At 48.0% G+C, this 17,124-nt stretch overlaps 1 protein-coding gene across 2 annotated transcripts in view; it reads right to left on the reverse strand.

Moving 5' to 3' along the window:
- The window catches only part of PID1 (phosphotyrosine interaction domain containing 1), a 257,843-nt gene extending 252,869 nt beyond the window's left edge, over nucleotides 1-4,974 (reverse strand). The window contains exon 1 of one of the 2 annotated variants that reach the window (XM_082841201.1): nucleotides 4,691-4,974. In XM_082841201.1, coding sequence (XP_082697327.1) covers nucleotides 4,691-4,720 — 30 coding nt within the window. In that variant the 5' untranslated portion in view covers nucleotides 4,721-4,974. Of the gene's footprint in view, nucleotides 1-1,158; nucleotides 4,667-4,690 lie in introns of those variants that run through there. The other variant, XM_082841202.1, reaches the window with a different exon arrangement.
- Nucleotides 4,975-17,124: the final 12,150 nt, after the last annotated feature.

A 17,124-nucleotide genomic window follows, 5' to 3' on the forward strand; every position in this document is an offset into this window, starting at 1 on the left:
CGCAGGCAACCACACGGCTTCAACAAGAGATATGAAAGTAGCCTCTCAGAGCCCATGAGGCCCCCACTGTTGCCATTCTGTTTATTAATAACAACAGCACCCGCATGTGTACATCATCCTGCTGTCTCATCCTTCTAAATGACAGAAGAGCGGTGATGGAGATCCGGAGCAAACCTCCTACTTCGAATTCCAGCTCAGATCATGTCTGGCTGCCCAACCCTGGCCAGATCATTTAAACTCTCTGGCTTTCAGTTTCTTTATCTATAACAAGGGGATAAAAGCGGTTATGGAAGGTAAATGAGCTAGATGATTCAAATAAAACCCCTGAGCGTCGTGCCACACACACAGCGCGTGCTCCATAAAAGCTGGTGTTGCCATGATCTGCCTCGCTCTGTTTTCCTCCTGTCAATTTGGTCTGCCAGGAAAAGTGTCGGATTTGCCAAGCTTTCTCTCTGCCTGATGGGCCCAGTCTAACGGTCTCTAGCTGATCTTTTAGAAGGCTCTTCCATCCCCCGTCTCAGGGGAAAAGTGGAAGTGGGTAATGACAGAGAAATAAGTCATGAACAATCGACGCTCCAGGCCAAGGCAAGATCCGCCCGATATGACAAGGCAGAGAAAGGGCAAGACGAAGTGCTGTTACCGCCTCCAATCTCCAAATATTGGGCTGGCCAAAAAGTTCGCTCGGTTAATGAACACGTTGTTCGAGAAGGTTCTTGGTGAAAATGAAAAATGTCTTTTCTTTTTACTTAAAACCCAATGAACTTTTTGACCAACCCAATAGTATTGAGTCACAAATGTAAACCTTTTTATCAGCCAGACGTTTAACAAGAAACTAAAAGAAAGGTTCTTCAGGATCTGGTTTCCTCCCTACCCTTCCTCATTTCACCCTCTCGGAGGTTCTAAGGTACAGCCATTGACCAAAATGTGAATGAAAAGAAAAAAGAAAAAAAAATGGTGAGGGGGAAACACGGTCCAGGCTGAGAAGCCAAAAGCCAGCTTTATCGATAAAAGTTCTGCATTTTCTGGATCTGCCATGAAGACATTTTAATTACAGGAAAAACAGGCAAATTACTAGGACCTTTATAGAACGCCTCATGAGAAGATGGCCACACACAGATCTACTCCACAGTTAGAGTTTGCCAGAACTTTTTCCCATACCTTTCTACTACCACTCTCCATTCCGTCCTTGTAATAACTACACGACAGGCAAGGATGCACTGATCTCCTTTGTTCCAAACTCAGTCTCCAGTCATCTTCCTCCTGCTCTCCACCTTTCCAGGCTTCCAAAAAATGTATGTGGTAGCACCCTGAAGACAGACGCTCTGGGGAAACGCACGCTCCTCATGGCTGAGCCCACACACCTGAGCCGATGAGTCTGTCACTTCTAACGCCTCTGCCCGGCCCAACAATGAAGTCAATCAGGCAACCCATGTAAACTGTAAAATATCGAGGCCAGAAGTAGTCTCATCTCTATGTTGAAAAACCAGTACTTAGCCTTTTTTACTGGAAAGTCCTCTTTCACTTTTCTGAAAAAAAGCCTGTTTCAAATCTGCTTCTTAAAAAATTTATAACTCTCCCAAGTCCCTCTAAGGAAAAAAGTCTGCTGTGCAAAGGAGAAGGTAAGAAGGGAAGAATTCATATTTATTCCATTTTAAAAGCTGGGGTGGTAATTTCAATCTTCACATCCCCTTTGATCCTACTATATTTTTAATGGCAGAAGCTCCCAGCGAGGGCTCGAGTGGGATGTAACAGAAGTTTTAACATTCAGGGGGGCAGGTGAACTTGCCGCAGTCTGTGTGACTGAATGAGAAATTCCCCAGCTCAGACCCGCTCGGGGCCACAGGTCACTTTGCCTGTACTGGATTTGGGTCAAGCAGCAAAGCCTCAGATCAGAAAATATCAGCGTTCGTTCATTTGGCGAAGAAGTGGGGTTTGATAACAATAATCCAGCCTGACCAAAGACGCCATTTCCCGAGCAAGAGAGCTGGATACCGGACTCACATTAGTTAGAGAATGACTGTCTAGCCTAAACAGAGTTCAGCCACACTCCCTCCCTGGGCCATGGACCTTTTGAATGGCGTCATCTAATAAAGTCGGTTAAGGAAAGATGTCCTTTTCTTCCCTCACCTCTTTTGTTTCTAGGTATTTGTACAAGAAATTAACTCCCTAGTCCTGTTAGGAAGCTCTGGGAACACTTCCTTGAAGCATTCTCTTCACTCAAGCTCATCTAAGTTAGAATGTTTGCATTAAAAATGAATGAGGAAAAAAAACAGGGAGGTGGTATGAGAAAGTTAAACAGATTTGTGTAAGGAGGTTGGGGCTTTGACTCTGTTACAGACAGGGATTCATCATTATTTCCCCATCGAACACGCTTTCCATTGCCATTTCCATGGCCACAACATCTGGGCATGTGAAGCATCCCATTCACTGAGGAATCGGAAACCAACGTTCCTATACAGTGGTGCCTTGAGGGCAAAAAAGGGAAGAAAAAATCGCAGATGGCAAACAGAGCCCAAGTGACAAAAATAACCACAAGGAATGTAAACAAAGTATCATTACAAGCAGCTCACTCACCACGTCACCCTCAACAGCTCCCTTCCCCAGAAGCAAAAAATAAAAACATACAAATCGTGCTGTAAAGAAGAGCTAAGCTGCTATTGGGGAAGAAGCCATGAATACGAAGATTTTTCTCCACGTGGCTCACTTTTATAATTGCAAGCCTCGAGGTATACTTTTAAGAGAACCAGGTCTGGCTGCTAATTTAAATTAGGGCAGCATGAAGTTAAGCCCTGTGTCGATAAGTATCTTCCAATGGTGACTTGATTTTAGTCAGTGACTAGGCATGTTTACTTGAGCTTTCAAAAGCCAAAAACCCCTGCTCTTTCAATCTGACACTTCAAAATGAAACAAATGCATTGCAAATGCACACTGTAATACACCAGGCTCATGCCAAACGCACATGTGTACATTTCACAGAAGAGCCAGGACATTTCTAGCGAGGAACGATCGCCATGCGGAACGCAAGCCAGAGCTAGCTCCTGCCAAGGGTCACGTGCTGTGGAGCACACAGGAGTCCCTACATGAAACAGGCCGGTAGAAATAACTTCAAGAGACAAAAATCTACAAACTCTGCAGAGGCACGGATTCCCAGGCCACAAAAGCCACCCCCAGGAATTCTGACCTCATCTCTCTAAGGACCTCCAAGAGCTTCTCTCCTCACTTGGATGGGAAGCCCTCCGCCCCCACTAAGTCACTCCTTCCTTTAGAATAAATTCACCACCCTGAACTGAAGGAAAAATGCACACGTACAACTGGTAACTGATGCCAGGGCTGAAATACATTTACATCGCCTTTGGCCAATCATTCAGAGCCCAATATTGACTCTCTTAATAAGAGAAGGAGAGAGTTAGGAGGCTGGTCATCCACCTCCCTATCTTCAAGGCTAAAGATCTCTTTTCTTGTTCATTCTGTTTGAGACCCTAGGGGACTGGCCTGGTGTCTCAAGCTCTTACTGTGAACCCACTCCCCCAGACTGCAGGCCCGGGGAGGCTTGGAATGGGGTTGTGAGGCATCTGCTTCTGCTGAAAGCAATGCCCTCTGCAGGTTAATCCTCAGTATGAGACTCACAGGCAAAGGTTAGACTCTCCCAGCATCTGAGAGACAGACAGTCCGTGTTTGGCCCTTTGAATTTTCATTGAGAAACCTCCAAAGCCAGTGAAGGCTCCTGGCCTCCACTGTCCCAAGTCTTCAGATGCATTCAGCTTCCAACGGTGCTGTATTTTACCACTGAAACACTTCTTCAAAGTTTACTATGAAACAGTGTGGCTCTAAGCCTGCCAAAAGTTTAACTGCAGGATTCAGTGGATTTTATCTGGCAGAGTAGCTGCGCTTCCTCCTGAGAATATTTTCCAGCGAAGGCAGTCAAACCTTGCAGTCAGGGTGATTTCGGGGTCCCGAGTGTCACTGAATGAGCTCCCCTCTGAAAATGCCCCTCTTTCTCACTCTGACCGCCTTCCCATCTCATCTCCCTGGCTTCAGAATCCAAAGTAAAAGCAGTTTAGCATTTCAGTAGACAGCAATGAAAAACTTTTGATGGGATGACCCAGGGCATAACTATTCCTGGCTGAATTTAACTTTTGATTTTCAAATATGTAGGGGAGCTTGGGTTCAGGGGAGACGAAGGGAGAGCGCCAACAAATAGGAGAAAATAAAATAGAATAAGCAGCATACCATGACCAAGCCAAACCAAGCTTGATATTTCCAAATTATATTGGCAAACGTATGCTTTCTCAAATCATTTGTTCTGTCTTTCCTGGAGACGAAAAGGAAAAAAAAAAAAAATCTGGATGCAAAATTCCTAACCCCAGACCAGTAAATTGTGTCAGTGGAATACAATCTAAAATTGCTGGTCAGAAAGTCCAGCGTTATATATACCTATAGGCAACTAATCCCCAAGGCAAAAGTTGCGCCGCCCGAAGCAATGCGTTCGTCAATTTCATCACCCCCCCCCCCCTCACCCCGACCGGGTGCCCGGCGCTGGGTTAAGCCGACAGCATCAGGTTCTAATCCTTGCGTTCACACACGATTGCTTTGGGCAAATCCTTGGCAGTGGTCAGACGCACCAGCTCTGCTCCTCCGGTGCGAGCACCTTCTCCTCCAGGCTGGCCCCCGGTCACCCGGTGCCCCTTACCTGCAGGCGCTCCGTGGCCGGCTGCCACATCTTCCAGCCGCGGGGTCTGGCAGAGGAGACGCTGGCGAGACTCTGTCGATGGCGCCGGGGGGCGAGGGGCTGGGGGGCGAGGGGCTGCGGTGCCGCTTCACATCTGGGGTGGGCGCCCGCGGGATGTACGTCCAGGGGCCGGCGACCGCCGCGGGGTGGGCGCTGGGGGGCTGCGAGCGTGGGGAGGCGGCGCGGCGCTCGGCTGCCGGCAACTTGTGGGCACGGCCGCGAGCCGCCTGTCCTGGCGCAGCTGCGAGAGGACTGCGCAGCTCCGCCCGGGCCCACGAGCGCACGGCGGCGGCGGCGGCGGCGGCGGCGGCGGCAGCGGCGGCGGCGGCAACCGCTCCCTCCTCCCCCCCACGCCGCCGCCGCCCGGACCTGCGCGCTCTGAGCATGCCCGGGGCCGGCCCCCGCCCGGCCGGGAGCCCGCATCCCGGCCGCGGGGGACTCTGAATCCCGGCGAGGGGAGTGTGCGGAGGCCAGAACCGGCGGCCCTGCTCCCCCGGGGAGCCCCGGGTGGGATGGGGTCTGGGCGAGGGAAGAGCCGGGAGAGGGGGGGCTTCCTGAAGCCAGAGCCCATAGCCCTCTGGGGTCTCAGTCTTCCTGTCAACAGGGATCTCCGAATCGCCTGGGTCTTGACGGGCACTGCGCTGGGCCACAGAATTCCATTCATTCCTTCCAGTGGAGTTAACTGAGCATCTATTAGGCTCCAGCCCCTGTGCTGGATTCTGAGGATTCAGTGGCACAGAACAGAAGACAAGAGCATGTTCCCCCTCTCCTGAGCTTCATTCTACTTGGGGGAGACAGTCAGTGACAGAGGAAACACCTGAAAGGGCGCTAGGTCAGGTGGTGAGACATCTTGGCAAGAAAATAAAACAGGGGTGATGGGTGAAGAAAGGGAGAGGAGAGCTTCTTTGAGGGGGGTCCAGGTATGTCTGGGGTAAGAGAGGAAGATGGACCAGGTGAGGCATGACATGCGGGGCAGAGGACTGGGGCTCCTACACCTGGGTGAGGAAGGTAGCACAAGATCGCCCGTCCTCCATCCACCCTGAGATCCGCAGGTGCCTCAGGAAGCTCTGTGAACCCAAAGATAAGCCAAGGGCCAACCTGGGCTCCCAGGCATGGAGGGTGGTGTGGGCCACCGTGAAATAACTACCTTTCCTAAAGAAGCCCAGCTCCTCCCACCCTCTTGACAGCTGGCCAAGGTGAGTATGAACATTCCCATCGTTTGGACAACTCAGATGAGGCCTGCGGAGTCTAGGTAACCATTAAAGTCACACAGCCAGTGAGTGGCTTCAAGATGACTTGGAGGCTGGGGCTCTTACCCTACTCCCCTAACTGCTCTGACCATGGAAGCACCGTGGGAAAAGGGCAACGTTCTGGGGCTGGAGGCTGGGGGAGCTTGGCAGGATGGGGAGGCTACGCTGATTCTGGAGGCTGATGAAGAGGGTGGGAGGAGAAGTGGTGGGAAATGCTCAGGGACAGAAGGAACAGCTAGAGGGGGAGGGCCACACCATCTGTGCGGGGAGCCCAAGGCTCCTGAGAGATGGGCCCACGGAGCAGCGGGGACTGGCGGGGGAGGGTCCCGAGGGCATACCACACTGCAGGTGCACCGCCTGGGTCCTGAGCTACTCGGGCACTACTAAAATCAACACCCCACGTCTGGAAGGATCTGCCCATGGTCAGGCACAGGTAGAGTGATTTCCAGATATCAGAGCACTCAGCTCACCAGACCCTCCCAGAACTCTCCGAGGGACAGAAACCCGCATCTCCCAAGGCTTGGGGAGCACAAGGTTCACAGAGCTGCCCAGAGGAGAGTCACATAGTGGCAGTGCCTATCCAGGGCGCTTTTCCAGGCCTCCGGATGGCTCCTTCCACACCACACAGTTGCTGCCACCCACCCAGGCAGGTCCAGACCCTCAGTGCCCTAGGAGCCTCCCCCAAAGCCACAGAGATGCTTCTGAGAGGCTGGTCTCTATCTCCCCTGACGACCACGGGACCCTCCCATTCCTGATGAAAAACCACCAAGACTTTCTCAGCTACTTCCCCAGTCCCTGCTACCTGCTCTGGACCTACCAGTAAATCCCTTCTGATGAGGGGTTGGTATGTCAGCCCTGCATGGAAATACATCTCAGATGCTTGGTCATGTGGTCTCTGTTTTGAGATGATATTTTTCCTTTTCCAATAACTCTTCATGCACACTTCCCACACCTAGAAAAGTCCTGCTGACAATAATAGACCTTCTCAGCCTCCTAATTCTCTTTTTATAAAACCCCAAAGCAAAAAGAGATGCACTTCATTACGAAAATCTAGAAAATCCAAATGTGCATATTCAACCTCTCAGGAAGCTAAAACAGGACTATTCCGTTGCCAGGGATGTCTTCCGACTTGAGCTCTGAAACCATCCTTGGTTGCAGATGCTTCCGTGGAAAAGTGATTTTGTTTTAAATAGCAGCGGGATGAGATAACGGCCTAAATTCAAATTGCATTAGAGCGTTAAATCCTGTCTTCTCACCACCTCCGAGTGTAATTAATTGTTATGACTCAGTAATACAGCTTTTAGTTCAGAGTATGATGCTATTTAAGGAGAAAAGGCTTCAGCTCTGTAGTGATTGCTTTCAGTTACTAGTCCCACTTTGCAAACATATTTGGTAAAGTAGTGTCTAAACTCAAAGGACACTCCTGTTCTCATTACCTTGATGCCGGGAATCAGGAAACTAGGGCAGGGGAAATGAGAGTGGAGGTGGAGCCTGATAGAAGGTGACAAAAGGAACAACCCTCCCACCATCAGTTTTGCTCCCAAGCCTTCCTATGCAGAAGGAACCTGTAATAGAGGGTGAATGCAATAGAGACATCTACTGGTCAGAGCCAGGACGTGCACCCTGATCTCTCCCAGTCCCGTTTTGGGACGTGGCAACCTCAACCTCCTGGTGAGTCTGAAAGTGTAAACAGGTTTGTTCTGAGCAAGGAACGGTTGCTGAAATAAGCAGGAGTTGTTTTGGAGCAATGAGTAGAAATATTAGGCACATGAGTACGTGCGTAATTTCATGTACTTAATCCCCTGTAATTATCTAAGCAGGTCTAATCTTATTAATAAATACCATTTCAAGGAAAAGGACCACACACACACACACACACACACACACAAATTGGCAAGGCCAAGGTGAACTATAAACACAACGTTTTGTCCAGAAAAAGAATTCCAACCATCCCCAGAAAGTTTTGTAAGCCAAATTTAATCTAGTTCATGATTCTGAGTCCTAAGGTAAGCAACCTAGATGTCTACATCCGGAGAACGGTGAATTAAATTATGGTCCAGCATATCACAGGAATATTAAAAGATTAGGCAGCCATTAAAGAGGATAATTATGAAGTTGCATTGCAGCTTTAAAATGCTTATGATATGATCATAGATTTGTTTAAGCTACAGTGTACATAATTTTAATACATTTATAAAATATGTATCAATTTCAATAAATATGGGAAAGGACCTAGGACAATAAGGACACAGGCTGAATCCCAGCCTTTGAACTAGGTGAGGACTTTTGGCAAGTCATTGACCTTGCTGAACCTCAGATTTCTCATCTGTAAAAAGGGTGATAATATTCCATAGTACTTAGAGTTATTGGAGGCCATGAATGAGTGAATGTGTGCAACATGCCTGGCACATAGTAGGTGTGCAGACAACTTTAGTTTTCATCCCATTACTTTTCTATTACTGAATGATCAAATTCTCACAAAGTGGCCCATGTTTCCTGTGGTCCAATCATTTCCATTTGGAATGTTTGTGGACTTCAATTACTTGATTTAGTTTTTCACATAAAAGTGATAAACCATATTAAAGCTCGTTTCCATTTTTAATTTAATCAGATGGTGAAATTTATTATGGTCACATGTTTAGCAGAGCAAGTATTGGAAAGTCCTTCTGGTATCATTAACTTCATTTCAAAATCACCAAAACAGCTGTAGATGAGCCATATAGAAAATTCATTAAACCATTTAAACCTCCCTATAGTGATGGAGCCACTGGCTCTCGTCCCTATGTACTGATAGGTATTTATAAGGGTGTTCAGATAACCCTTTCCCTCCCTCAAAAGGAAAACTTCACAGTTGTCTTTGCAGACTGGGTTAAAAGGCAAATGGGGCAGGACTACTTAATACCCAGGATGTGTGTTGTCATTCTCCTACTCAGGACCTCCTCATACCCTCACCAGCCTTAGAAAAGTGGCAGATCGTTTTCAAAGATGGCCGCAAACATTCTGCTCCTCTCAGAAGCCATGCCCTTTGCAGTGTGGCTTGCCCATTTCTCCCATCATGAGATGGAATTTATCTGCAGCCTTTGCATCTGTGTTGGATGTGTGACTTGCTTTGATCAGTACAATGCACCAGAAGTGACATTGTGGCATTTCTAAGCTTGGGTCACAAAACACCTTGCAGCTTCTACTGTCACCCTCTTGGAACCTGAGGTCATGGCAGGAAGAAGCCCAGACTAGCCTCTTTGAGATGATGACCCTGCAGAGGGAAGCCAAGCCAAAGTGACCGCACATGAGTGAGCTGACAGCCCAGTCACACCACTCAAAGACAGCAGCCACATGCATGACCCAGGTGAGGCCAGCAGAAGAACCACTCGGCTGAGCACAGAATTGCTGGCCCACACAGCCATGAGAAAATAATATGGTTGTATTGTTTTAAGCCCTAAGTTTTGGGGTGACTTGTTAGGTAGGGGTAGATAACTGATACAGAAAGCATCACTAATACATGTTAGTCTCCTACTAAACCTTACATCTTTCTCAGTATTTCCTGATTTATCAGAGTTGGCGCAAACGTGAAGCCTCATAGTCTGACATAAAGCCTTATTTCCTTTTTTGTTTGTTTTACTCTTGCTCTCCCAATTCCCTAGTGTACACCCCTGTCCTACTCTCAGATTGTGTGACCCATGCTGCCGAGCCATGCCTGCTAATTTTTCTAGTAAGTCCTTCTGAAAGGAAGGTGGGAACTGGGCCGTGCTCCAACCATATTAGGATTCTTTCTAGCACAGTTTGCAATGAACATGAGGGTACCTGCTTTTTCAGAGCCCTTCTCAGTCTCTCTGAGACACTGCCCATCTTTGTAGATCAGTAAATACAGCTCCTTTTCCAACTAGAGCCTGGGGAAGCTGAGAACGGCATGGAGGATGTGCTCAGATCTGTTTCCACCACATTTAGCCCAGAAAGGGGCAACTCTGTACTCTTCTTGTTCTTTGTGGCCTGATTTCTAAGGGTCTTTGTTGCCCTGTACCTCCATCCTGATTACCAGTATGATCCCAACACTCTCTCATGGGGACTGGTGTGAAGCCACAGCTTCTGCTATCTTCCCACCTCACCACTTCTCCACCTGAGTTGATTTCACACCAAACCAATTTTTCTTTGCTTCCATTTTTTTTTCTCTCTCTTTCTTCCCACTTCCATCATCGAAGCCAAGAATTACTGTCCTCAAACCTATAGGAAATGCGCCGGCCATAACTGGTAGGAATTAGGTTATCTAGAAAAGAACATCCACAAAAAGAAAGATACCTCTGGATCTGTCTTGGCCTTTGCTTAACTTGAAGCAGGTGCACTTCTGCAAGTAAAACCTGCTCTGTTGGACAGGGCAGCCCTTCTTGCCAAGATTCAGAGATCACTGGGGAGTGGTAGAGAGCAAGTCAGTGGCCTTATGGACGGGGAACTGGGAGTGAGGTCAGGAGGAAACTGAATCTTCACCTTCAACAAACTACCTGGAATTGCAGGTAGAGCTGCAGAAATCATGGCTGTATGTTCTGTGTTCTTTTTTTCCTGGTCATATTGTAAGAGGAAATCAAAAGGAGCAGGAAATCATCAAAGACCTCTCTGAAGTGTAGACGACATTCAGGAATGATTTGTTGGTCATGGTGTAGCGGATGTTCTGATGTACCATCCTCCCCCTTCAGGATCACTGTGTTTATGGCCCCAGCAGAGAGGAGTGTGGGCCAAGGTTGGTAGTGTCAGCCAATGGCCCACGGCTGAGTCCCCCTCTCGGCATTGCCTGTAGCCAAAGGAAGCCGACTTGCCCGATATATACCCTCCCTACGGGCAGCCCACTTCCAGTGTGGGGTTCGCAGACCTCAATGGGGGACAATGGCAGGAGGCCATCCCAGCATCTACTGTGGAATCAGCCAAAGCCTTGGCTGCAGCCGCCTCACAATGCAACCTCTCTTCTTGTCCAAACCTGTTTGCTTGCAAACTCTAAAGTGGGCATTTGGGAGCCAGTCCACCCACTGGCTGGCAATAGACGGAGTTCCAATCATCTCTGGACGCTGTCACTGGGGGGTTGTTAAAACTGTAACTGGGGGTGAATGAAGTGGGATACAAATGGAAGGGAATGCGCTGATGGGTGCAGTGTCTCGGGCATTAGAGTGTTTTAAGGGAAACAGTAATTACAAGGATTATGGAATCAGATGGCTGTCGCTGAGTGTCGTGGATGCACTGGAGAAAGACAAAGAAATACAGCTGGGGATTACGGCCAAGGCACCTCCTTCCTGGCATATAAAGAGACTCACATCTCCTGCATCTAAGTGGTGGAGAAAGCTGAGGCTCAGACCCGGGAGTGAGTTAGATGTGGAGTAAGAGCTCCAGGAAGACTGAGTTCTCCACTCCAGAGAGTGCTGTGCCGCGTTCAGGACTCTGACTGGGAGGGAGAGAGACCCTGAGGCTTGAGAGGAGAACACAGATTGCTGGATGTCTTTGGAGATCTTGAATTCCCAGATTCCATGACCCCTCTGAACTAAGAGCAGTGCTGCTCTCCTTGCTCAAGATGTATTAAACTCTGCTTTGCAAAGTCACTATTCTAATGTAATTGACTTTTATAGGACACTGCAGGCCACAAAAGCAGAATATACATTCTTTTTAAGTGCATATGAATATTCACCCATATAGACAGAGCATATACGCATATACTGCTCCATGACATAAGCCACGGTAACGTTCAAAGAACTGAAATCGTATAGAATATGTTCTCTGGCCATAACAGAATTCATTTGGAAATCACTAACAGAGAAATGCCTGGAAAATCTACAAATATTTGAAATTAAACTACACACTGTTATGTGCGGATCAAAGATGAAATCACAAAGGACATTTTTAAATATTTTGATTAAAGAACAATGAATATCAGCCTATCAAAACTGTTGCATGCAGCTAACACAACCTTAAGAGAGGACTATATAATCTTAAAGGCTTATATTTAGAAAGGAAACATGTGTAGAATCAATTATCTAAGCTTCTACCTTAAGGATCTGGGGAAAAACGTGGAGTCACAGGGACTCTCCAACATTGCTGCCGGGGTTATAAAATGGAACAACCATCTCAGAAAACAGTGTGACAGCTTCTTATAAAGTTGAATACATGCTTATTGTATGACTCAGCAATTCCACTTCTAGATATATACCCAAGAAAATGAAGACCTATGTCCACACAAAAACATGTACACGAGTGTCTACAGCAGCTCGATTTATCATAGGCCAAACTGAAAACAACCAAATATCAGCAGGTAAATGGTTGAACATATGGTTTATCCTTACAGTGAGATACTTCTCAGCAGCAAAAAAGAACACACTAGAACATGCAGCAACATGGAGGCTCTTAAAAATGCTCTGCTGAGCAAAAGAAGTCAGACACCAAAGAGTATGCATTATATATTCCATTTACATTACGTTCTAGAAAAGGCAAACCTTACCTGTAGACGTATACTGACAGAAAGAAAATCAGTAGTTTCCTAGTTGGGGGTGGGAGGGCAGTAATTGAAATCAAATGGATATGAGGGAACTTTCTAGCATGAAGTATTCTATTTCTTTTTTTTTTTTTTTTTTTTGCGGTACGCGGGCCTCTCACTGTTGTGGCCTCTCCTGTTGCGGAGCACAGGCTCCAGACACGCAGGCTCAGAGGCCATGGCTCACGGGCCCAGCCGCTCCATGGCATGTGGGATCTTCCAGGACCGGGGCATGAACCCGTGTCCCCTGCATCGGCAGGCGGACTCTCAACCACTGCGCCACCAGGGAAGCCCCTCTATCTCTCGACTGTGGTAGTGATGAGTCAAAACTCATCAAGCTGTATACTTAATACATGTGCATTTAATTCTATGTAAATTAGACCTCAAAAGAGTTTAATTTTTTTTTAATTTAAGTGATAGCTGTTGCACAACTACTTCTGATTCCACATGCCCAGAAATCTGCAGTGAAGGGCAGGATTTACTCTGCTGCAGAAGTAATTGACCTGCATTATCAAGAGGAGATAGGGCTGCTCTTACAGGTGGGGACAGAGAGGGATAAATCGTGGTGTCCATGTGTCTCAGGGTGTCTCTGAGAACTCCTCTGCCCAGTTTTAAGAGTAAACAGATAAATGCAGCAATGGTGGCCTGAGAGGGACTTGGTGATCAGGAGCTGAGATTCCCTCAAGTGTGATGGCCTGGGTCATCTCACCAATGAGCCACTAAGCCCAGCTGAGTGGCCAGCTCAGGATGAATGGATCTGAAACAGGTTGTAGTGGAGGGAAATGATGAGCATCAGTTGGGCCTTCACTCCAGCTGCACTGACGAGGCTGTACTTGGTCTCACTAACCTTTCTCTGGTGGCTTCTCCAGGGCAAGAGACCCACCAGAAACGTGGAGGTGCTATTCCCAAGTGGAATGAACTTACTGGGAAGGAAGTCGAGCTGAGCCTCAGAGGGGAGGACGGTAGTGGATGCCGTGTGCACAGAATCCCTGACGTTGCTCCTTCCACAGCTGGGTCCTGCTCTCGACTCTGCCCTCAGCCAAAGGAGGCTGACTTGCCCAAGGCTGTGCCCCCTCCCTGGGACAGTCCCCGGGCAATGACCGGTTGATGCAGGGATACAAAGGTCTGTCTCTAGGTGGGGGGGTCGGGGAAGCCTCTGAAGAGCCATCCCAGCTCCATCGCTCCCTCCAGGTGCAACCAAGGTTCTATTACAACCCCATCACTGTTCAGCATCTTCCTTTGCCCAGCCCCGCCTCCACCCCCTCCAGGCATGGCTCCGTAGAGAACTTCCCAGCAAACCCCCTGCAAATAAACCTCTGCTTCAGAGTCAGTCTCCCAGAGAATCTGACCTGAGATGTGAGACCACCTTGGAGTCATAAAAGGGTAAAAATCTGGGTTTCGTGAAACTGATTTCCCCCTGCTGCATATGCATTAGCCCTTATTGCTGGGGTGGTATCACAAGTCCTTTCCCGAACATACAACTCTTTCTGCCCCCTCCCTTTCCCTCACCAAACAGCATCCAGGACCCAATTCAATATTTCACAGATAATATTTCTGGAAGCTTCCAGAGATTTACATTTTTATATGATGTACCTCTAACACTGTCCTATTTTATGTTTTCAAAACAATTTATACTATTTGCTTTTTTTTAATCACAGGAAACATCTCCGTTATTTAATTACAATGAAAAACATGAATTTCCAAGGTCATTAAAGGAAGCAGTAAAGGGAATAGCCAACAAAGGGTTAGTATTGCTGGTAGGAGTTTTGGGGGGATGGCTGCTCTGTAAAGGGAATATTTTTGATTACATGTACTTGTAATCGTGTAGATTCAAGTTACAAAAGAGAATCTTTCTGGTGCTCACTCCTAGAATAAGGAGAGAAATAGTGATAATGTTGTCTAATCGCCCTGAGAGATCATCAAAATCACACTGTTTCACAGGCTTACTCGTGGACCCCTGGGACAGTGGATGCGCCATGACAGCAAGGTTCTTTGGTAATGAGACTATCTTTCGCAAATGCAGAAGGCTGGACGGTAGTCGCCACCTTCAACCTGTTACCAACATAGGCTTCCAGAGAAATTAAAAGACTTTTAAGGTTAACCATGAGGATTTCCTCATCTCATAAACCGTAAGAGCAATGAAGCACTAACCTCTAAAAAGTCACTAGGAAAAACAACCTTCATTGTTTGTGTTTGATTATAAAAAGTCATACATGCGGATTTTTTTTTTTTTTTGGCGGTACGCGGGTCTCTCGCTGTTGTGGCTCTCCCGTTGCAGAGCACAGGCTCCGGACGCGCAGGCCCAGCGGCCATGGCTCACAGGCCCAGCCGCTCCATGGCATGTGGGATCTTCCAGGACCGGGGCACGAACCCGCATCCCCTGCATCGGCAGGCGGACTCTCAACCACTGTGCCACCAGGGAAGCCCCGGAATTTTTAAAAGTTGGAAAAATGCAGAATATTATCAGGAAGAAAAGAAATATTTCACATAATTCAGTGAAACAAAGAGTGCCATTTTTTTTACATTTGGAGTTGTTCTTTCTAGGCATTGAGACAGTTAAACAGATAGAAGAATAATTAATATAAATATTTAGTTTTGTTTATACTATATATGCAGTTCTGAACCCTGCCCTTTTCCCTTTGTGCTATACACTGTACACGGGTAAATACTCTTCAGCTGAAGCCCCGCAGAGGCTAAGCCTGCACAGGCCGATTTGAGTAGAACTCGCCCTCGAGATGCAACATTACAGAACTCGCCCTCAAGATGCAACATTACAGTCCCATTCTGGGAGTTACCGTTCACTTCTGGACACCCTGACACACAGACAAACACAGTACCAGAATATTAACTTATAATAATATTTTCCCAATATTATTCTGCCTGTCTTTTCCAAAATATTCCTGTGTTTATTTCTCCTAGCTAAAACTCCATTCCATTCAAAGTGGGAAAAGTAAAGAACAAAGCTGAGCATACCATAAGATCTCATGAGGTCAGAAATGTAGCCTGGCTCTGGTAGCTAGGACATCTGTTTGGAGCAGGGTTGGTCTCCTCGTCGTTCAGGAAAGAAACAAAGGAGAGCACCTTGACCACCCTCTTTCTACCTCATCACTTAGGTTTCTCTGTTTGCCCTAACTCAGGGTTTTCGACCCATTTTTCATAGATGTGAAGTCAGTTTAGTGAGTCACGATCAGCATTTAAAAAAATAAATGGGATCAGAAAGAGAAGAACAGAAAATATCAAAGAGGCCACACATACTAAAGGTAGGTACTGCTTCATGAAACATGTGTTTTGGCTGTATGTGTGTGGGGGGGTGTGTGTGTACACATCCAAGCATGTCTGTGTATACATAACACATCATGATGTAAAATGTATTCCTACTGTGCATCATGAAAGACATTCTCTAACATCCTTCCCCCATAGTCTGCACAACAATTGAAAGATACCTCTTTCAAAAGAGTATTACAGGGCTTCCCTGGTGGCGCAGTGGTTGAGAGTCAGCCTGCTGATGCAGGCGACACGGGTTCGTGCCCCGGTCCGGGAAGGTCCCACATGCCACGGAACGGCTAGGCCCGTGAGCCATGGCCGCTGAGCCTGCGCGTCCGGAGCCTGTGCTCCGCAACGGGAGAGGCTGCAGCAGTAAGAGGCCCGCGTACCGCAAAAAAAAAAAAAAAACTCAGAAACAATAACCACCCCAATAGCAATCAGTATCTTTGGTGCCCAGATTATGGTCTCTAAATAATATTTCTAATTACAGCAACCAGAACTCCTTAAAAAAAATGGCTGATCAAGGAAATGTACAAATGAACCTGGAACACCTCGTCAAACCAGAAGACAGGAAGATGGCGGAAGAGTAAGACGCGGAGATCACCTTCCTTCCCACAGATACACCAGAAATACATCTACACATGGAACAACTCCTACAGAACACCTACTGAACGCTGGCAAGGACCTCAGACCTCCCAAAAGGCAAGAAACGCCCCACGTACCTGGTTAGGGCAAAAGAAAAAAGAAAAAACAGAGACAAAAGAATAGGGACGGCACCTGCACCTGTGGGAGGGCGCTGTGAAGGAGGAAAGGCTTCAACACACTAGGAAGCCCCTTCGCGGGCGGAGACTGCGGCTGGCGGAGGGGGAAAGCTTCGGAGCCGCGGAGGACAGCACAGCAACAGGGGTGCGGAAGGAAAAGCGGAGAGATTCCCGCACAGAAGATCAGGGCCGACCGGCGCTCACCAGCCCGAGAGGCTTGTCTGCTCACCCGCCGGGGCGGGCGGGGCTGGGAGCTGAGGCTTGGGCTTCGGTCGGAGCGCAGGGAGAGGACTGGGGTTGGCGGCGTGAACACAGCCTGCAGGGGTTAGTGCTCCACGGCTGGCCGGGAGGGAGTCCGGGAAAAGTCAGGACCTGCCGAAGAGGCAAGAGACTTTTTCTTACCTCTTGGTTTCCTGGTGCGCGAGGGGAGGGGATTAAGAGCGCTGCTTAAAGGAGCTCCAGGGACGGGCGCGAGCCGAGGCTAAAAGCACGGACCCCAGAGACGGGCATGAGACGCTAAGGCTGCTGCTGCCACCACCAAGAAGCCTGTGTGCGAGCACAGGTCACTCTCCACGCCCCTCTTCCGGGGAGCCTGTGCGGCCCGCCACTGTCAGAGTC

This window comes from Leucopleurus acutus (assembly GCF_964270905.1).
Source record: "Leucopleurus acutus genome assembly, chromosome: 6".
In the NCBI taxonomy this organism is placed as follows: Eukaryota; Metazoa; Chordata; class Mammalia; order Artiodactyla; family Delphinidae; genus Leucopleurus; species Leucopleurus acutus.